The sequence below is a fragment of the Dermatophagoides farinae genome, chromosome 1 (assembly GCF_024713945.1).
Source record: "Dermatophagoides farinae isolate YC_2012a chromosome 1, ASM2471394v1, whole genome shotgun sequence".
NCBI lineage: Eukaryota > Metazoa > Arthropoda > Arachnida > Sarcoptiformes > Pyroglyphidae > Dermatophagoides > Dermatophagoides farinae.
Genome location: NC_134677.1, coordinates 4,447,913 through 4,473,900, shown reverse-complemented (window position 1 = coordinate 4,473,900; position 25,988 = coordinate 4,447,913). Strand labels below are relative to the sequence as shown.

Below are 25,988 nucleotides of genomic sequence, written 5' to 3'. Positions count from 1 at the left end.
TCACATTTTTTTTCTTGCTCTCATTTCAGTAATATTATTACTTTATAAAGATTCTTTGAAATCGGAGTTTACTTTCACTTTTTTTTCAAAACACTATTTTTTCATTCAAAGAAATGAATTTCTCTGTTCAACAAGCTGTGCTTGTCTCTGGTGTATGTTTGTGAGTGTTCGACAAGCAATGTATTCTTTTGTAATGCTAAAAATACTATAACGACATTAACATGACGTGATTTACAGCATGTATATATGTGTATGGTGAAACAAAAAAAAAACAGGACCTCATTCGATCGTATCGAACGACAACGATAAACACAAAAGAGAAGAAAAAATTCATGAAAATAAAATGTGATGGCGATAAAAAAAAAATTGTAGGTCACAAATTAATTTTAAAAATCCATTCCAAACATACAACCATACGACAGAGAAGGAGAAAAAATTCATGTAAAATGTCAATGATTTTTCACTCCAATAATAATAAAAATAATGTGAAATGTGTTGAAAAAAAATAAAAAAAAATGTCTTCGATAATTAAAAATTTCCATCAAACAGTATAGTAACTAACCGAAAAAAAATTAAATCATGTAAAACAAATGTCAATAATGATATACGGGCAATGACAGCAATGATGTCGTTTACAATGATTAACCAAAAAAAAAAAAAAATGAGAGAAAAAAATTTATCGAACCCATATTCCAATCATTCATATCAATATTCAAAACATTGTTTTTTACCCTCTTTTTTTGGTTTTTTCAGATGTGTCAGATTCAGAAATTTCATTTCCTTTACTTTGCTTCGATTTTCATTAAGTGAATTACTTTTTAATGAATGAATGATAGGAATCAAATTACAAAAGCCAAAGGTTATGAGGCTTAAACTCAAATTCTGTATAGAGAGTAGCCAGAAAAATAAATTAACAAAAACAAAGAAAAAAACATCGTTACAAATATTTATTCAATCGCGTGATGTTCATTATATTTTTAGAATATAGTATGGATCTTAATAAGTGAAATTCATCTAATGATCTTCATGCAATATTTGGTTTGAAACCACCGGATTTGAATGGCAGAAAATATGTCATCTCAGATAAACTAACTTGATGTAACTTTTAATTTAATCAATGTTAAAACTTCAAAGTTTACCTTTCTTCAACACTGACTATTTTATTACTAACATTCTTGATTCTTGATGTCTGGGACTAATATTTCATTTTCAGATTATATTTGGTCCATCGATTTTTAGGTCGATCGCCAAAATGAATAAAATGTTGTATGTAATTTAGTCGGTTACATATGATACATATGTCAAAATCAAGTACAATACTATAGAGATTGAATATATATTTTTTTTCATTATTAATAACAAATAAATGTATTCAAGAATCGGTTTCATTGGCCTCTGTGTTTGTTATTTATGTTTGATTGTAACAGATTGGCGGTAAAAAAGACTATTTAATTAACTACTGCCTCATATCAAAGTGTAACTGATGGATTGGGCGTCAAGTCGACCATGAAATTGTACAAATAGTTTTCATGCATTAAATATAAGAAAATTTTATAACCAACAAAAAAAAAGAATATTCATTATGCTCAGTTTATTTTCAGATTCATTTATATACAAAATTTCAGATCAAAATTGCAGTATACTGTTCATATTCTACGAATGATTGCAATTGAGCAACGTCAAGTAGTCATCCAAATCAACAAAAACAATCAATTTGAGGTTTGTAATCTAAGATTCTAAAGATATTATCATAGAGATGATCATCATGATGTGAAAAAAGTGATAATGATGTTCCAGAAGGAATCAATTTTTATGTTGGTCATTTTCGATGAAAGGTTTTCCCAAATTTTTTTTCCATTTACTTTTTATTCGGTTGATGTTAATCGTTTTTTAGATAATCCTCACTGAATGAATTGCAACTACTTACCAGTACAGCCATCATTTGCAGTTCACAGTTTGATGATTCAAACCGGAAAATAAGAAAAAAAGAAAAAAAAATATGCAAAATTAATGGCCAAGCCAAACTTCATGACAGTTTCTGAAATCTGACCAACAACAATGATCTGTGAGTATGTGGGCGGGAATGTCCAGTATTTTTTTATGCATACTTTCCAAATGTTTACGCTGTCTGGTTTCGATTATATTTTTTTTTCAATTTCTTTCAGACCAGAACAAAAAAAATTACAAACATCAAAAACAAATGACAAAAATCCCATAGAACAGAATATGTATTGAATTGTATTCTCACCGAAAAAAAAGAAAAATTTAAATTTTAAATCATTTATTATTATCAAACCATAATTTTCTATTGAAAACAATTGTATAATATAATCATAGACAAAGAATTAGACATTTACAAAAAACAAACAAAAAAAAATACAGCAAACCATATTATACACAATGATGATTATATAGAAAACAGTGATTTTCAATATTTATAATATTAACATTTGAAAAAATTTGGATTCAAATCAAAATATTTGCAGATAAATATATAACAATGTTGTCATTTTGAAAAAACAAAACACAAAATAATCTTCCACCAACGTTGGAACGAATATATATTTTTTTTTTGAATCAAAATTGTTCAATTTCGTGGCCAATATATGTAGGGTTGATGGTAGGTGATACCGTCGTTACAGCAGTGGCTGTTACAGTAGATGTTATTTCATTTACCTTTGTATTGACATTAGCACCGGAAATGCCAGTAATGCTACCATTTATATCATTTTTCATCATACTTAAAACAGTTTGTGTACCTTTACTCACTTTATTATTTTGGTCTATCTGATCCTTTATTTCTATTTTTTCAAAACCAGATGATCGTAACAATGGTGATGTTATTGGCTGATTTGGTTGTGATTGGGTTGTCGTCATTAGTGTCGCAGCCACACAACGACATCGATGATTATTAAAATGTTGATGATGATTATTATTATTACTGATGTTAATGTTTGTGGTCATTGGTGGTGGTAAACTTTTTGTTGAATCACGTCTATTTTCATTACTATTATAATGTTGATTGCTATTACAGCAATTATAATGATAATAAACGTGTGAATGATGAGCCATAATATTACCATTATTGGTCATGGTTGATGTTGTTAAATGGTTAACATCTGTCGATGTTTTTGAATGTTGACCACCAGAAGCAGTAACTATCATAACTTCGGACATTTCATATTCTAATAATGAGACCAAAAAGAAAAATAGAAAAAATTTATGCATAACAATAAGAAATTAATAAGCAATCAATTACAATGAATAAAATTGCATTTAATAAAAAAATTCGATTGGCCATTAAATGCACATACAAGTCTACACAGAATGTGAAAGCTATTCATATTCTATAGAATTTAATAATGTTGAAAAAAATTCAATATTATGCATAATATCCTTAAACACAAAAATGAAGGTCGATACACTGACATCAAACATAATTAATGAATTTGTGCATAAGGCAAAATATAGAATGAAGAAACAAAAAAAAAACTTTTACTTTCTATAAATTGAGAATCGACGACTTTATATATGTGAATAGAACGACATTGTTTAAACAGAATATAATTTTGAAAACAGATATTTATGGTTTTAGAACTAAGTAAAAAAAATTCTGTAGCAAGAAGAATTTTCCGTAGAATACGTGATGAAAGTAATGTAAATAGAGAATGAATCCACTACAATAATTCTTCATTATTCACAATACAATAATAACATCCATAAACAATGAAAACAAGTCTTTAGATATTTTGATCTAGGACATTTCCACTATTTTTTTGCGTGTTTTTTTGTGTTTGAAGATTTTTCAAATCAAATGCAATAGCAATACTTTTCACTAACATAAATGCATCGTTTTTCTTCATTCAATTATTTACTTGGAAAAAACATTTGATTCCGGAAATTTCAAGACAAATTGATCGATTTACAATTTTCCACAAAACAATGTTAATGAAGAAAAACAAGAATTTCTTTGCTTCAATTTGTTTCCTGGTTCAAAATAACACATAAATTTTTTTTTGTTGACAATTATATATTTGTTTGACGTTGTATTCATGTTTTTTCAGTGAATAAATTGTTTTTCAACTTTTATAATTTTCAGGCATCAGCTCAAAACCATTACGAAAATTATAACAGAAAAACTGCCATAAAAACTTGGATCAAAGTATTGTGACCAAAATTCTGGTGTTTTTTTTTTGGAAAAAAAATCTGAAATAAAAACAAAAAACCATGAAAATAGTTGGAAAAAACTTTTCTAAAATAAACAAAAATTGCATAATTTTTAGGTAATCATCATGAATGTGAAGCTTGTTCATGATATTTCTGTAATGTTTCAATTGTTCCAGAAAAACTTCTTTCCAATGTATGGTGTATTTGAGAGAAGCAGTTTTGATTTATAAATTTTATTCCATACAAACCATCGTGATGTTTTCTTATGGTTTTTCGGTATTAAGATATCATTTAATTTTCAGAAAACATAGTACAGAATCTCAAAAATTTGTGAAAAATGAATAAGAATCACAAACATAATGAGGGAAAAGGCGTAGAACGGTGTTAAGACATTATTATTATTAGGAAAAATAAAGGAAATCTAATAATATAAAACAAATGAATTAAGAAAGTGTAGCATGCTGCCAAACGGGGCAGATGGTTCATTTGTAAGCATATTATTTCTGTTGCGTTGGTCCCACGAGTCAGATCCTTTTTTTTTCTATTCCAGATATGCTTAAATTTGTTTTTTTTCTGAATTCTTGCTTGCTCCAAAGAATAATTATCATCATCATAATCTTGACAAGCATACAATATACACTATATTCGTTCAGGAATAAATGATCGAAAATATATAGATGGTAATAAATTTCAAAGATAAATGGCATTTCAAATAAAGAAAACAAAAAATGTTAAATCACGAACAAACGTATTTTAAAACTAAATGATGAATGAATATAGTTTTTCGTGTTTGCGTGTGTGTGTGTCTTGATTTGTTTTTATATAAAAAACATTCAAATGAAAAAAAATAAATAAATTATAATGTAAATTAAAAATTCAATAATAAAATTAATTAATTCTTATTTAAATTATTGTGAAAAAATGAATGAAATACAAGTTTTGTTGTTAGTTCTATTTAATACAATAACGATTATTATCTCCACATAATGATGCTTTTGATTCACTTGAAAAATTATTTGTCAATTTTTCAATGTCGATTGAAATGTACATGTTATTTATAGAGAATTTTAGTTGAATAGAAAATAGTTAAATTCATTTTCAATGACTAATTGAATTTTGTAGTTTGATGTGAGAATTGTAAGGAAAAAAAATTTAAATTATGTCACTATTTATAACTACCATATGTATCATCATATCATTCATATCGACAATGTAAATTTTTTCCATTGTCTATCAATGTGTGTTTGTCTGCATAATTTTTTTCAAAATATCTTAAGGCAAGTTTCTAATTTGATCATCACTTGTAAGATAGATGTGAAAACAAATAAGAATTTTAAAATAAATATAATAAACAAACATTTGGAACAACTTTTAAATTTCATTCATTTTCACATAGACACCGAAAGTGTGCGTGGGTTGTTGTTGGAAGAAAATTTGATATAACAACCAAAACTAACAATATTTATCATAATGTTTTAAAATTCAATAAAATAGATGATGGAAAAGAAAAATTGTAATAAATTCCAACATTTTTTTCATGTCATTTTTTTGCTGTCCTTATTTTTTTTTTTTTTTTTTTTTTTTGTCAAAACTAATGACACACATCACGTAATTAGGTCTCACGACAATGTTATTGGTATTGAATTTTTTTATCGATCTTTTTTGGTTTGCTTGTGCTGTAATGATTTTTAATTTAATCACATCTAATATTTATACAGAAATCAATCATATGTTGATGAAATACTTTAATTACATAGATTTAAACAACATATAAAACTATCTGAAACATTTAGAGTTTACCATTAAGATTGTGAATCCGAAAAAAAATTAAATTAAATATTTTAACTTACAAATGCTACAGATATGATTCAAATGCAATTAGATATTGACATTATTTTCATATACAAAAATAATATAATCATCAAATTGAATGTAATGAAAAATCGATTAATGTGAATAAATCTTAGATTAGAAAATAAATGTTTAGACCATCAATTGATCGATAAATAACAATTCAAGAAGGAAAAATAGTTTTTGCTTTCTCATTCAAACATGTATTAAAGGATTGAAAAAAGAATTTTTGCTAAAATATTTCCAAAAAAGACGATGGAAAAAAAATATAATTCTACAATCGACATTAATCAGTATAATAAGCATTAATAATAACAACAGCAGCATTGAACCAACGGCAACCATGACAATAATGATGACGACAATAGTAGAAAAAAAGAAGAAGAAAAAAAAATTGTAAGCGATCTAATTAAAAGTAATTGCTATGGTAAATGTATGCAGTTTGTATTTAGGGTCCCGATCATTATAATCATCATGGTGATGATATCGGTCCTAGTGTAATATATAATAAGCAGACAGTGAAGCACAAATGTTATTCTTACTAAAATACATACACGCATGAATATAGTTTTTGTTTTCGGGTAATCATCCATCCATATAATATATATGAACGTGCATTCAAGAATTTCAGTATAGATTAGTGTATGTATGTGCGTTTGTATTTAGGGTTCCAAAGAATTTCGGAACAAGATGCGGCTCATTTTTCCAGTTAAATGTTTACATTTATGCTTAAATATTACCAATTTATTTATGTATGGTCGACATATATTGGTGTTTTTATTTGTTCGTAATTTTTATTTTTTTCTGGTAATGTCGGTTTTATCATCATCATCATCATCCTAATCATCATCATGTAGTTGTTGTTGATAGCTATGATGATAGTCAAGTTGATGTTTCAGTGTATGTGTATGTTTGTATTTTGATCAGCCAGATTCTGACAGCCAACTTCCAAATCTAAACAAAATTATATGTGTTTACGTGTATCTCAAGGCTCAATTGCTTTTGTTTGTGAGTGAATGTGTGTGTGTGTGTGCATTAATTGTAATTAGTTTTTTTTGATATTCTTGTTCCATATATCGTTTGATTAGAACATGCATTCATTCTCAAACATACACACACACAGAATATTAAATAGACTATGAATGAATGCTATATGAAAAACAGAAGAGAAAATAAAAAAAAATTACATAAATTCATATGGAAAAAAGTCAATGATGATGGTGTGATCAACATTTTAAAATATACACATAAACACATTATTAATCAGACAAATGTGATAAATTAAGATAATCAATCGAAATATTTTAGCCAATAATTTTCGATCAGAATCATTTAAAAATCTTTCAATTAAATATTCGAAAAAAAATGTGATCTAGGATTCTTTACTAAAACAATAATGAGTTATATAATAAAAAACTTACCATCCGATTGTGTGGATGAATCAACTTGATTAATTGTTGGCTGTTGTTGTTCAACAATATTGTTGCTATTATCATTTTGAATGTTGAATCTTTTCATTTTAAGTACGGCATTTTGTCCACCACCAGTACCGCCAACATTAAATGTTGTTGATAATGGATCCGATTGTATTGTTGGTTTTGCTGCCGTTATTGTATTTGATGATGATGATGATGGTGGTGCTGTTGGTGTCATGCTTACAGTTTTTTGATTAGATTGTTGTTGCTGTTGATTATGATGATGATGTATTGTTGTTGAATACTTATGCTGAGGCATTGTAACCGATTGACGAATATTCTTTTCCGGATGTAAAAGGATTATATATAATTTTGGTGAAAATAGGCACAATAATGTAACCGTTGCACTAAGTGATATTGAAACAGATAATGTTGTTAAATTGAGCGCTATATGATTACTTTGTGATGATGTAAAATATATTGGCACAAATGCAAGCCATATAATACATGTTGTATACATGGTGAAACCAATGAATTTTGATTCATTGAATGCTTCTGGTATATTACGTGTTATCACAGCGTAAACAGTACAGACCACTATATTATCAAATAGAATATACAAGAAAAAATGGAAAAATTTATTTTTCAATAAGAATAAAAAGTAATTCAAAAAAAAATAAACAAAATTCCTAATGTTTTGGAATGATGAGAAGAAGAAGAAAAAGAAGGGCGAAAAACAAAATAACAGTATACTTTACTTTTTTTGCACATCAACAAAGTTGTTGATTGAAATTTTCTACATTTTTTTTTCTAAATATCAATTTTTTTTTCATTTCATACTAAACGATCATTTATTTTGAATTCATTCAATTTCATTTTCATTTTTGTCATCTTCATTATGAAAAATTCATAATGAAAACATTATCAATTGTGATCAAGTGATGTGATGATTGTTGAATATTTTCAACATCGTGAATTTCCCAATATAAAGAATATACATTTATCAACATCATTCTATGAAACAATTTGGATGGATATTGGCTGCGTTAACATGTAACAAAAATCATTTTGACATGAAAATTTTTGTGCGTGTGTGTTGCTAAATAAATAAGATTTCATATCATCAATATTTATAGCCATATAGCCAATACAATTACAATTCAGAACAATTGATCATAATTTGTGACGATAATGGTAAAGTGTCTGCAAAATTTTTTTTTTTTTTTTTTTGACGACACAGCAATAATATATTCAATTCAATGGAATTATATGATTGAAATATATGAGTATGATAAAAGTGGGATGAAAATTTTCAATTCATGCAGATTTTTCAAAAAAAAAAAAAAAAAAAATATCCTGCTGATCACCATCATCATCATCCCATTATTTATCATAAAATAAATTGAATTTGAATAACAAGAAAAAATGAAAAAAAACAACAAAAACTGAAAACACATAAATTTTGATATAAATAATGAAATACACAGACACACAAAAAAAACACACTTAGAAAACAAAGATGGAATAATGAATTCACAGAGATATAAAGAAAAAAATGAAAATCAATGTTTTGACATGAAAAAAAAAAATTTTTTTCCAGGTTTTATTTCAATCTGAATAATTTCATGTTATGTTATGAAGAATAAAAATTGAAATATGAAAGTATGAATGAAAATGAATTGGAAAATCAATATAAAATACATAACAGAATGCGGTGATTTAAAGGAGAAACCAATGATTGTTATAAGAACATGACAATTTGTTTCGTTTGTTTTTTTTCCAAGAACAGAATATTATTTAGAAATGATGTGCAATGATGCCATTACTACAAACTACAATAATTGTTTGGTGAAAAAATAAATATATGTCCAGTCAAGAAAAGAACATGTATCATAAACTTTTCTGAAACAAAAACTGTCCAGCTATGTTTCTATTTATTTCTATTTCATCAAAAAAAAGGAAAAAAGAAGAATCGAATGTAATGATGAAGTTAAGGATAGTTGGATTTGAAAACAAAATTATCTAAACAGTCCATGATGGATTTTATCTGTTGTTATGAGCTGTTCACTATTTTTTATATGAAAGAAAGTACAACAAGAAAAAGTTTTTTCTGCAAAAATAGATGAATTTCAACCAATGTCATTCAAAAGATTCAAGAGGACCAAGTAAGAATTTCTAGATGAATTCAAAAAAAACGTCATTCAAACTTTTCACTTTGTATTACCAGAATCATCATGTTGGAAAAGGTATGGTAAAGATTTGTCGTTTTTTCTTTAAAAAACTTTTATTATGAAAACATAATGATGAGAATTTTTTCAAATAGTTTGGTTATTCTCTTTTTAATATATTTATACTCATTGATGATTGTTTTGATGGACCTTGTTTTCATATAAATGAAGAAAAAATGGACTTCTTAACCATTAATTTTGTTGTGAAATAAACATAAAAAAAATTCATACATTGGAAAAATTCTATACAGCTTCAGGAAAATTTTCTTTCAATGGATTTATTGAATATTAACACCGATTTGATATAATAACCAGAAGAAAAAAAATGGAACTAAATGTATGTTATTATCATTAACATCATCATCAATTATAATTAAACTACAACTAAAGCAAAACACATCATTTTTCGAAAGATTGTTTTATTCAAAATTATTGAACCATATGTAAATTTTTTGGCTAATTATATCTGATGCATTCCATTAAGCATTTTTTTTGGGGATTCAGGATTCTATAGAAAAACGTCTTTTGTTTATTTTAACATAAAAGAAAAATTTTTCTTTCATTATTTTTTTTGGTTAAGAATTACCGAATCATTATAAAATAGCCTAATGGAAGATTATTCAACTCAATTTTAATGTATTGATCACAATAATAATTTCATTTATTCATCTGCATAGACAATAAAAATGTCTGATTAATTTGATTGAATTTTTCATCTTCATACCATTCAAATAAAGAACCTGATTAAATACCAGACGCATAATTTAATGGCCTATGGAATTGATAAAAATTATTTTTTCCTTCAAAAATATTTCAAAAAACTTGTACAAATAAAATCTGTTAATTGAATTCATATGAAAAAAAATTTTTCATTTTTTGTGATTTTTAGATATTGTTAATTAATCCCTTATTTTTAAAGGTAAAGGGGTGTTTTTTTTGGTAAATTAATAAATAATAAAATTCAGAAAGTTGTTAAATCAATAAGATCATAATTATCCGATCAAAAATCAACAGTCATGCAAAAAAAAAGATTATGAAAATCGAATAAATTTCAAATTGCATCTTTGGAATTCAAAATTATTGTATGGAATGATGAATATGTTCCAAAAGGCTTAAAATTGTGATAACATAATTCATTTTTATCCGTTACCGTTGTATTTATTGTGTTAAAATTAAATGTATTGTCAGAAATAATGATGAAGTTGTACTGAATTCGTATTGAGATTTTCATTTATATTTGGAAAGAATTCTATTTGTGTAACGGAAAATTTTTTTTGTTCCTTTCAACATCCTTTGAATATTAATGGGTATATATGTGTAAAAAATAAATTGAAAAAGAAAATCAACCAAAAATAAACTGGAGAAATAGAACGGAATTGAAATTTTAGCATCATCATCATCGTCATCATCATCATTAATACTATTAAACCCGTGTGGTGCAATAATCCTTTTACATTTGAAATTTTTATATAATACAAAAAGGACCAGAAAATTCGATAAGCGGCTAAATCAGTGAGAAAAAAAACAATATTTGAATATATATGGAATATATAAAATATTTAATAGCTTTGAATTTTTTTTTTCGTTCCTTTCTCACCATAAATATCAACACATATGCATATATCACCGCCAAAAATATATATGAATATGAACCGAATACGAATGTTTGTATTTTATTCATTTGATAAGTGTTTTTGGCGATAAATCAGAATCAATTCAAATAGTTTTATTTAATGTTTTTTTTTTGGTTCAATAAAAAATGACACCATGATTGTAGTGGGAAAAAAAATCAAAAAAAGAAAATGAATCAACAATGAAACACACAAACAGAAAATGATAAAAATGAACCAGAAAAAAGAGTGGAAAGAAAAAATCGAATTGACATTAAGAATCTAATAAAATGTTTGAATGATTGCTTTCATTGATTATTGAAAAACAACAAATTCGATCATGTTATCCTTATCATTTTTTTTTATTTTTCAAAGCAGCTGTGTGCATATGCGGTCGATAATAGGATGGATATATGATGAAGGATTAATAATCTGAAAAGAAAAAAATGTACCACAAAATCAATAAATGTAAATAATAATTTTTGATCAAATGATGTTAAAGGCAGACACAAAACAGTCAATATATCATCACGGGTGTATTGAATTATGGTACTGAAAGTGTCGTTGCATCTATCAATTCGAAAAGTGAAAAATCATTCAAAATTTTTGTGTGATCCATTTGATCTGAAATAAAATCAGTACAATACTATGCGTGTGAATAGAAAAAATGTTTGACACACTCATGATACATATACTTGTATTGATTGCAACAAGTCATGAATCATTCTTCTTTGGTTCAAATTTTCGTTTCTTTTTTGTTCCTGAATAACAATATATATGCTGTAGTAGATATTATTAATAACCAAAACGAAACATGAAAAAAACAACAAATTCGATTCGATGAAAAAAAGATTCATCATTTTTGATATTGTAGTAAAAAAAATGAAAATTCTGATAAAATTGAAATTTTATTCGAATAGAATGTATGAAAATAACGTCAAACACATCTGACTAGGCCAAAGATCAGATGTATCCATTTTTCTGATAAAATGTGATGATAAATTGGTATCAAAACAGAATTCACCAAACTAAAATAACGCAATGATATATGTACCTATTCAATATCATAGATAGATATAATAAACAGTGTTTTGACACACAAAAAAAATGTTTAATTTTCTAAATTCTTTCATTCATTCACGATTTTGTAAAATACAAGTGAAAAAGCAAAAAAAAACGAGCAGGAAAAAATATCAAAAATCCATTTTTCAACGACAAAAATATTCTAAGAATGAATATAAATAAAGAAAAAAACCAGAAGCTGAGATGCCAATTCAGTCCAAGAATTCAAAATGAAGTTCAAGAAAAAACTATTTCCATTGAAAAAAAAGAAAATGAAAAAAAATTTTGACATGATGATGAAAAATGCGAGAAAGAAAAGCCAAATTTTTTTTCTTTATTGTTCAAGTCAACTAGAAAGTAGTATAGAAAATAGAAATAATTTTGTATAGAAACAGACAAAATAAACGAATGGGCAGTCAAAATTGTAGGTGGGGGTAACGGTTTTTTTATATATACAGTAATACCTTGCTTGACGCTGCCTCGATTAGATCTGTTTCGATATAACGTTATTTAGCGCTGTTTCGTTTTACGTTCAAAATTTTTGGACCATAATCCCACGATAAGCGGGGTATTACTGTATAAAAAATTCCAAACACAAACCATGCTCCACGGATCTTTGTCAACTTTTATCATTATAAATGAGTGAAAGGAGATTACCATTTTTCTTTTCGCAAAAAAAAAGATTCATTCGGTTATTCGACCAACAAATAAAAAACGTATACACGTATGGCACAGACTTTTAATTAGTCTAATTATAGTGAAAAAAAAAATGTTATGATCAAAATCATCAGACTAGTTTACAAGTTAAGCTGGATCAATAGAAATGCTATAAGTTTTTCTTTTTTTTCCAATAGAAAAACATTCTGTCCAATATGAACAGCATAAAAAAAGATCAGAAAAAACTATTAATAAAAACAGTTGATATGGAAAAAACAACAACAACAACAAATGGAAAAAAATGTTGAAAATTCAAAGAATAACATATGTTGTGATAACAAAAGATGATATATTTATTTATATTGACAGCATTGTCACAATAATTGTCATTTTATGTACGTGATAAAAGAATACTTTTTTCTTTGTTTTTTTTTCGCACTGTAGTAACACCAAGTAGGTTAACGAGTTCGTTATATATATTGAGAAACAAGAACAATAAGAAAAATTTAATTGAATGACTACTGCCGTATTATATGTCATATATTGTGAAAATACTAGACATTTTCGATTTTTTTTTGTTCATAGACATTTCTTTTTTTTTCGTTCTTTGTTATTTGAAAGAGAGAAGAAACTACCAATGAATAGAAGATTCATCATCAAGAACAAAGACATTGAAAAAATTTCTGTTCATTGGCTTATCGATTTTGTGTTATTATACGATGAGTCACTTGTGTATAATGTTGTTCATCAACATCGTCAACTATCAATGTGTGTGTGCAAGTTTATTCAATATAGCCAATGTTTTCAACAGTTATACAGTTATACAGCATAAATAAAAACGAAAAAATGAAATAACACACTGAAATGTCAAAAAAAAAGTCATTTCAAATGAATTGTATGTGAATGGCTTGAATGAAAATTGAAAATTGAAAATTTCAATATTAGAAAAAAAGAATGATGATGCATTGAAAAAAAACAACGTATCACGGTAAATGATTGAATAAATGAGAATTCTATTCCATTCTCTTTTATGCATAAATTCGCATATTTCATTTTCATTTTATTTGATTCAATTCAAATAAACTCTATTGTCATTATTCAAAAATATTCTGATTGACAAAAACTCGTTCAAAAAAAAAAAAAAATAAAATAAAATAAATCAACTATCAACCAATGAAAAAAGAAAGAAAAATGATGATGTGTCTTGTATTTCGTGATAACACATTAACGGTTCTTTTCACAGATTTTAGATGAGCTGATTTTTTTTTCGTTTTGCATATTATTTGTATTTTCATTTTTAATATTTTTGATTCTTCTATTTCCGTTTCATTTTCCGGAATGAACAGCATAAAAATTGTAAAAAAAAGATTATCATTCCATATGCAATCATCATCATCATTAAATGTCTTTGATTTATTTTTTTTTTCATCATCATTTCTGTTCAAATGATGATTTTTATTTGATTTATTATTTGTTACGCAAAACATAAATATAATTTATTTACATCAAATTCATAATCTTTCATTGTTGTTGTTGTTGTTGTTGTCAGTGAGAGTGATAATTAGAGCTAAAATAACTCAAACAACAAAATTGACATACGTTTGGTACTCAGCTTTGTGATAACGAAAACAATATGTTTTTTTTGGCTCATTCTTGTAACCAGTAATCTATTTATTCAAACAAACAAACAAAAAAATAGAGATTTTTCATTTTCATTTTTTTTTTTTTTTTGGATACACAATGAATTGGTCTGTCATATTAGTATGTATTGATAATTAGGTCATTTTGCTGTCATAATAATGGAAAATAATTATTTTTTTTTGTACAAATTCTGGAGAAAACATATAGGCAAAAAACAGAGTATAAAATAATATAATCATCACATCATTCAATGGGATTAGGAAAAAAATGATGCCGTCAAAAGCTTTTTTCCTTCCATTGTGTCTGAACAAAATTTTCAGATTTCATATGTATGACAAAATAAAAAATAATGGCTTGGTTAGGTTAGGTTAGGTTAACCTAACCATGTTTTTTTTCTTTGACATGTTTTCATTATTACTCATAACCATGTATACTGTAAATACACATATTCATTCAAAAAAACTTCGGTAGATCATTATTATCACTAATAGTGAATTTGATTTCTTTCTTTATTTTGTATTACAAAACAAACATACACACATACACATACACAGCTTACACACTCATAAAGCTTTCTATAATCAACTTTGGCATTGACTTAATACTTCTTACTTCTTATATTCTTTACTGTTTTATGTGAAAATATTCTATATACAAAAGTATAGATGAAATTCGACGATAAAATCAAACGAAAAAAGAATCACAAAATAAGAAAGAAAAATCAGTACAAATACTGTGATTGTTTCGGTGTTATAACGGCAATATAAATACAAACGTTGACCGTAAATTAGGAAGAGATTTGTTTTTCCACACACACACAAACACACAAACACAAACACATACAAACATAAAGCTTTGTCGATTACGTGACTCATTAGTACTGACAATGAAAAAATTGAATAAAATAAAACGAAAATTGCCATAACATCTTTATAAAAGTCGAGTTATTTTTCTTGTTAGGATTTTTAGAATTAAAGACAGAGAAAAAAATGTAAAAACTTGTTTGTATTTTAAGTTTGATCTTCAATGGTTTGTTTACACATTCAATAAATTCCTGATGCAAGAATTTTATCAACATCGATGATCAAGCAAATATAGGGAAATAACATTTATTGATGAAAACGAAATTTAAAATTGACAAGAAAACCTACTTACACAATCTTTTGAAATGAAATATTTGCACTAAAGAATCGTCATTACTTTTGATGTCAATTCTTTTTTTTATGATTTACGGTGTTTTTTCTTTTTTTTTGAAGCTTCAATAGCTTCAATAGGTGAATGAATAGATGAATGATTACTGTTTGTTTTAGATTAGTAGTAGTGACAAGATTTTTTTTTTTTATAAGTCGTCTACATAAATCCTGCCAATATACATGCGTCAAGTAATGGAAAGAGACCAAAAATACATCAATAAAAAACAAATAATATCTGAACCCTTATAATATGTGAAAGAGAAATATGAAATTGCACAAAAAAAAACAATTAAATCGGCTAAATAGAAATTTTTTTCTATCTTTGTCGTGACTCAATTATAAGGATCAATATTTCCAACTCAAAAACCAATTCTGTAATTCCTAAAAAAAATGAATTGAAAGAAAAAAATAAATCGGCCTAGTGCAATGTAATAATAATAGGAATGTTATTATTTTATTTGTTTGCTTGTTATATTCTTATTAGCTTAGTGTTAATGCATTACTTATGTTTTATTTTTCATAGTTTTTATAAAGAATATGAATGATAAATAGTATAAAAATGATCAATACGAACCAATTAAAAATATCGGGTACATGAATGCAACAAAATAGCCAGCATTGATGGATGCTTGACAGATGAGTTTATTGTCCTCTCGTGTTGGATGATAATAAATCACTTTTGGTGGGGAAAATGCAAACCAAATTGCAATGATAAAACACTGAATCATAATGAAACCACCACAGATTAATAATTGTGATTTAGGACTAATAAATGAAGGGCGACGTGCTGAACGTTTTCCGGCCTTGAATATACGGGAAATACGATTCGTTTTGGTCAATATGGCAGAATATACGACAGAAAAACAAAGACCGATGCCAGCCTTTTGTGCACCACAAATAAAAATGGTTGGTTTTTGTACCAAGAATAATGTCATAGAATAACAAATAAGAATTCCGATAAGTAGCACATAACATAATTCACGCCCAGATGCACGAACAACAGGTGTATCATTATAACGGATAAAAATTATAATGACAAATATTGTGAATACAATGCCGATACATGCGAACACTAAGGCTCCAACAGACCATGAACTATCGGGTCGCATATATTCCTCTGCATATAATTGAACAAATTGGTTTTTGTTGTCAAATTAGATGTCATCCATCAAAATGTAAATGAAGAAAAAATGAATATAATAATAAATAAAATGTAAAAATATAAAATGAAAAAAGAAATCAAAATATAAAAAGAAGAAAAACTTACCCGGTATGGCAATACATTCGATTTGTTCGGAATCGGGTAAGAAACCGGATGGACAATCGATACATTGTGTTTCAGATACTAATATTTGATATTTTGTGCAATTGATACAATGAAAACAGCATTTTTCTCCTTCAAGAAATGATTTTGCTTGACCTTTGTCGCATGGTTGACTACAAACAGATATTGGGGGATCAGGATCCGATAGACGAAATTGTACTTTACTTAAATTTATATTTAGATTGCCATCAACATATTCGCCCACTTGTATCCAATCGAATTTATTCTTATCAACTTGTTTAAAATGAATAATACGATAACGGCCAGGACCATCACCATTTTCAGCAAAATGAAATTCATGACCAGTCATTCCTATATATTTTTATTATTCAGTTTGAAGTTAAAACAATGAAAGTATAGTAAAAAAAAAGATGTTATTTGATTCTCATAATATTAGCAAATCAAATTTTTTTTTTCAATGCAAATTTCATTCATTAATGGAAACGAATAACTTCTGTATGACAATAACATTATCATCATCGCCATCATCATCAAAAATGGTCTGTTCAAGTCATCCATGAAATTATGATTATTATTGCTTATAGTTTTTGATTTTAGAACAAAATCAAAAACTAACCAGAACAAGGGCAACAACATGAATACATTAAAATAATTTTTTTTTATCAAAACAAAGATTCGACCATACAAAGAAAAAACAATAACCTATATTTGATAAGTGAAGGCAATCGAACAATAAAAAAATTATTATTGATCTATAAATCAATAATGTTCTTGAATTTTTTTTTTTTTTTTTTGTTAGATGTGAAGGGAAATATGAATAAGCCCACAAAAAAACAAAGCCATGTGACTACAAAAATGACTAAAAGTGTGATTCAATATTTGGCTATTTGACTTTATTCAATGAAAATCTTGGATTCAATATCAAAAAAAAAAAAAAAAAAATCATACAAAAGATTGAAAATAATGCTACTAGTAATAATAATAATAATGAAGTGAAAAAAAATAATGGTACCATGAGAAAACTTCCAGATAAAGAGTATAGATCTACAAATTTTGGATCATAAGGGGGATTTTTATGTATTTCTGCGTGTGTGTGTGTATGTTTTTAACCGTGATCAAACAAATAAATAACCAGATAATGATACTAGAAGACCAGATTCTGAGTTTAGGGAAAAAATACCATATAGCATGTACACACCAGGCCATTAAAAAATTGAAGAGAAAAGAAGCACACACTCACTTTCACATCTAATCAAATAGAACGTGACTTGTGATCGTTGGAAAGAATGTTTTTATGGATGGTAAATTCTCAAACAATACATACACTTGATAGATTCGACTATGATGATGATGATGATGATGATGATTAGTGTCGATGAAGGAAATAAGAATGGATTGAAATTTGTTTTGACAATGGCCAAAATGTTTAGAGACAGAGAGAGAGAGAGAGAGAGAGAGAAACATTGCACCAAGAAATATAAACAGAAAATTTAATTCATCCAAGAAAATGTAATCATTAAAAAAAATGAGCAAAATAAACAGATTTCGATTTGATAGCTAATAAAATAGGAATTCCTAATTGTCAACAGATGCCGCTGTATATTTTTTTTTTGTATTGATGAGATTGTGGTGAACAAAATAAAAACAAGTTAAAAATTATTCATCCAAGAACGATAATGGTGTTGAAAAAAACCAAAAAAAAAGTCTTTCTTACATTATGGAATCAAGAATCGAAAGATGAACTGAAGCAAAGAAATTTTCAATTAGAAACAAACAAACGTCAATATTTTTTCTTGAATCTAGATTCTATTTAATTAAGTGACAAAAGGAATAAACATTACAAAAAAAAAATAGGAAAAATATCTTAAATTTTAAATATTGGATTTTTTTCATTCATCTTTTCTGACAACGATGAAGCTATAGAAACAATTTTAATGATTTTATCCATTAAATTAAGCTCTACTGATTCAAGAGATTGAAATTTCATATAGGTGATTTGTGAAATTTGGAACACACACACACACACAGATAGAAGAAGCGAATTGATGATGAAATTGATGATTACTAAAAAAAATCATTATTTTTTATTTTTGAGATATAAAAATCAAGAATTTAATGATCTACAAACAAGCAAATAAACTATAATAATCATTAGCTTTTCTTGATCATTATATTGATTATATGATGATGTTGGGACATTTTTGACAACGATAAAACAAATTCCATTTAATCATCATGACAAACAAAAGAAAAAAAATTGAAATCAAAAATGTTATGACAATAATAATAAGAATAATGATCCTCATCATTGCGTGGATTTAATTTTGTACAAACATCGTAACCATAAGAAAGTTAAATTCTATCTAAAAATGAATGAATCAAAGGATCATCATCAGCATTATAATCATCTTTTTGTTTTCATCGATAAGAGCTTGAGACAGAAAAAAAGAAAACATATGATAAAACCACATACACTATTTTCATTCAATCATTTCACTCAACATCATTATGATCTTCATCAACTTTATTCTTGAAATTTAAAAAAGAATCCATCAAGATGATATGGAGAAGAGAAAAAACACTAATAGAAAAATCTTGTATTTTTTTTTTGACTGTGCACATCATTCACTATAGTAGTACAGCAATACCCCGCTTAACGCTGCCCCGTTTAGCGCTGATTCGATATAACGCTGTACAATTACCCTACATTGCATTACATTGTTACATTGTATATGAAGGGTAAAAATGCATTATGTAAAGATAGCCCCGCTTAGCGATGTTTCGCTTAACGCTCAGAATTTTTGGAACGTAACCCCCGCGTTAAGCGGGGTATTACTGTATTAATATTGAATGAATGAATAGAATAAATTGAACAAAAGAATGATTGAAATGGAATGAGAATGAAGAGAAAAAAGATTAACGACTCTGTGATTGAAATGGGCCACAATGAAACAAGAGCAGAGTAAGATTTTTATTCTTTCAATATGTTCGTATTGTGAAATCCTTCTATTTTTTTTTTCTTTTTTGCTTTTGGTGTTAGAAAAACTATCGTCATTCAATTCAATATAATCTAAGTCTTTAGTGTTTGTGTTTTATTTGAAAATGAATTCTCAATTATTAGCAAGCTAAACTGAATGATTTTGGTGGTGGTTGATTTGTTCAGACAAAATGGCAATAGAAATTTCATCAATACTAACCAATGTATAGTGGTTAAAATTACAGAATTTCAAAAATTTTTTGAAATTTACAACAACAAAAAAAATTGAAGAGATGATTCGAAGAAAAAAAAATGAAATAAAATTTATGCGAATGCAAGTTGTGGTTGAAAAACTCTTCAGCATTTATAATGGAAAGAAAACAATTGAACAACAACAAAAATGGAATAAAAACCTGAAGATTTAATCCTAGATTAACATTCATACATCTATCTTCAGTGGGTGAATGTGTTTTTGTTTCGAAGTTTTTCTATTGCACTATAAAATCGATCGAATCTCAGATGTGGTTGCCAAGAACAAAACGATATATTGTGATGTGATTCAATTTTAAGCGTTTTATATAAAGTATATTGAAATTGAAATATAACATTGAAAAGAGCCATCAAAAGAACAACACTAACGAAACAATAAGAAAGGAAACAAAATTCGTGAATATGAACAAATAGAATTTGTTCTTCTGTTTGAAGTGTTTTTTTTTCTCAAGAAATCGAAAAGTAAATTTTTATTCTATAGATTTCATATCAAATTTCAATATCATCATCATTTTCATATACCCGATGATGATGAGCATTGCGTTTTTACTGCCGCTTAAACGAATGAAACTAATATTTACATTATGATAATAATGTTCAACAATAAATAATCATATCCGGCAATATAAATCATGATGACAAGAGAATAGTTTGATTTTCACTTTTTTTTCATTATTTCCTTTTTAGCAAATTTTTTTTGATATGAAAAGTAATAGAGGAAGTTTTCACTTTAACTTTGATTTTTTTTTCACCGATCATCAAGTTACAAAAAGAACTTTTTGAATATATTGAATACAATTCTTTGTGTCTGTAATGATTTGATACACATCGCAATAAATTGGATGATTTTTTTCTGTCATCAAAAAGGGAAATCAATTTAGACAATTTCAAAAAAAACGATAGAATAAGTCAAATATTGTGATTGAAATTTATACTTTTTTCATATTTCCAAATTTTCATTTATTCGTCAAATAATGAGGCAAATTTTTTCACTAAAACAAAAGCATGGATACTTGAAACCTTGTGGAGAATGATGACGATGATAGATAGATAGATGTAAATAGCTTAAGCATCTTAATGTCATTGTTAACGATCCAATCCTATTTGTTTGAAAATAACGACATGTATGACATGTTACAATAAGAACAAACATGCCGATAAAATAAATCTCCCACTCTGTTGTTTCACTTTTATATCGATCTTGTATCGATTTTTACCAGATATTGCTCAGATTTATGTCAATGAGCCAATTTTTTCTTTGGACTATCAACAATAGATCGTTATTATGTAAAACGAAAATATCATTATGGCCATCGTGTTACTTGTATGTTTACAAGAATTTTTTTGAAAAATAAATCTCATTTACATTTGTATACCAAAAAAAAAAATTTATCGATCATTTTTCAAGGTCTAAAAAATAGTGAATTTTGGACAAGTAAAATTTAAAAAATTGAACTTGATAAAAAAACTTATACGAAAAATAGTGTACAATAGTCTGTTTCAATAATAATTAGCATAATAATAATGTGTAGGGATTTAGTTTGATTGATTAAACAAAAAAAAAATGGTTTCTTTTCACTCACCTTTGAATTGAACAGCACGTAAATGTTGCAATAATTGGCTACCATCAGCGGCCAACATTCGTGGACAAACACCGCGTGTACCGGAACATAATTCTCGCTGCATTGATTGTATAGCATAAGCGAATGAAAGTACAGCATCACTAACAAATTGTAATTGCATTTCAACATCATCATCGCTTTCTTTGTCAGCTGACATTGTTCGTTCATTACCCGTACAATTTCTATTACAAATGTTCAATCAAATGATGATATTCATATTGAAAATAGGTAAATGGAAAATAAATATGGATGTAAGTTTTGATAATTTGATTGTATTCATCATTTTTTTGTTAAATGAACAAAAAAAGAAACTGAGTTAATTTTCTACATTTTTTTTTCTAAAAAAAATTGTCATGAAAAATTCTTTTGAAAAAAATTAAACAATGACAATAAGTATTTCACTTTGATATGAAACTAATTAAAACTAGTGACAAGCATGCAATTTTGATTTAAAAAAATAGATAATAATTGTAAAAAAATATCTTACTTTTCAAATTCCAAATTATATGGAGTATAATCACTATTTGGCCATTTACATTTAAATGTATGTTCCCAATATTCAATGAACCATGGATTACGATGATTATTTTGTGGTGTTAATGAGAAAAAATAATCATAAAAACCGGGAACAGGACTTGCCATTGGTTGTACGGAAATTGTTCCTTCAACTTGATGTTCATTACCATCGTATACTAATTTTCTTGCACTCCAACCATCCGAACCGATCCAATAGAATTGACCGGTAGCATTGTTACGTTTAACTGCTTGCATTAGCATTGCCACCTCTTGATCAGATCCAAATACAATCACTCCTTTATGGTTGAATGGAAAAATAAACAATAAAATAAAAATGAACGAACCAAATCAAATATATTGCAATAATATTATGGAATGAAAGGAATGAAAAATGACCCCATAACAATTAAATATTAATCAGTTTTTTAGCTCCTTGGTTTATCATGTCACCATAAGTTGATTTTATATGCCATTTATCACTCATAGACAAGTATGAAGGAAACACTAATAAAGAATATTATCACCATCTAATGGATATTTACTGCTTGTACATCATTAGGAGGTTGGCTATTAATTCTTATTATCAACATCAATTAATCAAATTATAAGTTGTTGTAATAAATGAATGGATAATTTCAAATTCCTAAAAATCAATCAAATTTATGATAAAAAAATTAACTTTGTTTATAAATTCCAACATATCAAATTACGTAAAAAACATAAAAGTCAAAAAAATTATAATTCTTTCATTATACAGAATGACATTTTTTTTTTTGTTTCCTCGTCATATTGTGTTACCAAATTATCAAAATAGAACACTACAAACAATCAAAAAAAAAAAAAAATGAAATGATGACAAAATTTTGCACTTAGTCTAGGGAATTTTATTTTTGTATTTGTCATCATTTGGACTATCATTGAAGTTAATTATCGTGAATAAGATGATTTTTTTTTGTCTGTGTATGTATTGTATATCATCATGTCAAATGATAATAAATACAAAGAACAAAAAAAAAAGTTTTTCCATTCTAGCTCTTCAGGCGACATTTTCAAAAGGCCAAATGCAACAACAAAAAAAAAACAGATGAAAACAAACCATTGAAGAGGTGAAGCAAAAAAAACAGTTTTGTTCCTCGGGCAACTTGATGAACAATGAACGATAATCATTATCATCATCATCAATGACATCTAACCAATCGGTATAGGTTGTTCTTTTGGACAAACTTTTTTTTTTTTTTGATCCAAACTCTTTTCTGAGAAGTTTGGACCAATTTTTCATGCACATAAAAACACATATATGGCTTGTTGTCTGTCTTATTATCATCAATAGAAGAAAAAAACTTGACCAAGTTTATTGAAACAAGACATAACAGAATAATTTGATTCAAAATAGGTATATCAGCTATTTTTTATCATTTTATTCCTAAAAAAGATGGCCAATTTATCGATTTGTCAGCAAAAAAAAGAAGAAAATTTCCAATGAATAATAAATATTGAAATATTGTTAGTTTGTCCGATCGAAGAATCATTTTAGTCTTATTTTATTTCATACACTTTAACACATATCTCTATTCTATAATCATTCTCATCAACAAAAAATCAAAATTTTCATCTATAAACGGTTGATCAGGTTATCATCAATGACAAAAATACTATGCATGGTTTTTACACAGATACACAAATAACAAATATGAAATATGAACAAACGGAAAAACAAAACGGAAAACAGAAGTTTTCCATCAATCGACAAACGGAAAAAACATTATTATTAACAAAAATAAAGCTAAAAATAGAGAAAAGAGAAAAAGAATGAGAAAGTGAGTAAAAAATTATAAACAACAAAAGAGAATGGAACCCATGCACTTGTTACGAAATGAAATCAGGAAATGTGCTCACATAATGAACATCAACATACAAACACACACACACACATACACACAATCACTTTGAGATTAAAGAAAATGAATTCCGAAAAATTCTTGATTATCGATAATATTTCTATGGGAAAATATCCATAGCTTGTTTTGTAGTATTGACGAAAAACATATTTTTTCCACTTTGTCAGAAATGGCAATAAGGATATACAACAACAAAAAAAATTTCAACATTTCATATACACATTGTTATAATAATTTGTGGCTATGAAAAAAATCCGTTTTTTATCAAATATTTTTTTAACATTTTAAATCTTTCTATCTTTGTATTTGTTTGGAAAGTTTTTTCCCATTATTCATTAATTTATTCAGTCACTAGACAAGAATACAAGGATAATGTAGTTAGATTTTTCCAATATTGATTTTAGAATGAATCAAAATTCTAATGAAAACAGAAATAGATATGTAAGCTGGAAAAAATTCAATCAATTCACACAATACAACTAATACAGTGAACATAACATCAGAAAAAATTTACTCACCTTTTGAATTAGGTTTAGTCCCCAATTTACGAACAATGTTGTCATAAGAACTATTGGCTGCGATACCAGAATCTTTGGTCAAACGTTCTTTGATGGCAATACAAATGTCTGTTTGTTCAAGAAGCTCTTCGAGATCGTTGAATGCCTTCATAAAAATCATGATAACCAAAAAAAAAAAAAAATGGAGATTAAAATTAGCATCATGAATTTTTTTGGAGAAAAATGAAAAATTGGATTTTTTATTGCCGTTCTGCATTCAAAAAAAAATTCAAGTCGACTTCATATGGAAATTTCTAAGAAATTAAAATATCCAAAAAAATTTATGACAACATAAGATATAGAAAAATAAATTGCCATTGCATAAATGAAAAAAAAAATTAATTTCACTTCCAAAGACAAAGAACGACAACAATTATTTTCTCATTTATTTATCTCTATTGACATCAATATCCGTTTTTTGATAAAATTTTTTCTCATTCTTTTCTTTACATATTATTTCAATGTGAAAAATAAACGTTGATTATCATTTGATTATTGAATTGTGATCAATTTTGATGTGCTGTGATGTTGCTGAGTAAGCATAAACCTACTTACAATAAATAGAAAGAACTTTTTTTTCTCATTCTATTCTTAGCAGCAACAGCAACAGCTTGAAAATGAAAATTCTTTTTTTTTTAACACTTACATACGCTAACATATTAAGGTTCATTATTATTGTACAGATAGATTCGATCCAAAATAATATAGAAAAAAGAAACAAAACAACATAATTCGATTGATCAATATAAGGTTTCATTTGACTTTTGGTATATTCAGAAAAATTAGCAGTCTAGTTTTTTTTTCTGGAAACTAATTCTTTGTCGCCTATCGTGGAAATCATATTATAAAATCTTCATGAGTGGAGAAAAAACAGCTTTTAAAACTTTCACAAGGAATACAGTTTGGTTTGTTTCATTCCATGTTATTCGATAAATAATAGAAGTTTAAATACAAGACATAAATCAACAAAAAAAAATAATGCAATACAAGATGTTAACAACATTAAAGCTTAGTAGTAGTCATTTGGTTCTGTTTCTGT

At 26.7% G+C, this 25,988-nt stretch overlaps 1 protein-coding gene across 1 annotated transcript in view; it reads right to left on the bottom strand.

The window, feature by feature from the left end:
- Positions 1–2,261: 2,261 nt before the first annotated feature.
- mtt (mangetout) overlaps positions 2,262–25,988 on the bottom strand; it is a 34,366-nt gene continuing 10,639 nt past the window's right edge. The window contains exons 4-10 of the mRNA XM_047054155.2: positions 24,911–25,055; positions 22,466–22,790; positions 21,940–22,160; positions 17,092–17,460; positions 16,399–16,941; positions 7,440–8,030; positions 2,262–3,185 (exon numbers count right to left, since the gene is read on the bottom strand). Of these exons, the coding sequence (XP_046910111.2) occupies positions 2,578–3,185; positions 7,440–8,030; positions 16,399–16,941; positions 17,092–17,460; positions 21,940–22,160; positions 22,466–22,790; positions 24,911–25,055 (2,802 nt within the window). The 3' untranslated portion in view covers positions 2,262–2,577. The remainder of the gene's footprint in view (positions 3,186–7,439; positions 8,031–16,398; positions 16,942–17,091; positions 17,461–21,939; positions 22,161–22,465; positions 22,791–24,910; positions 25,056–25,988) is intronic.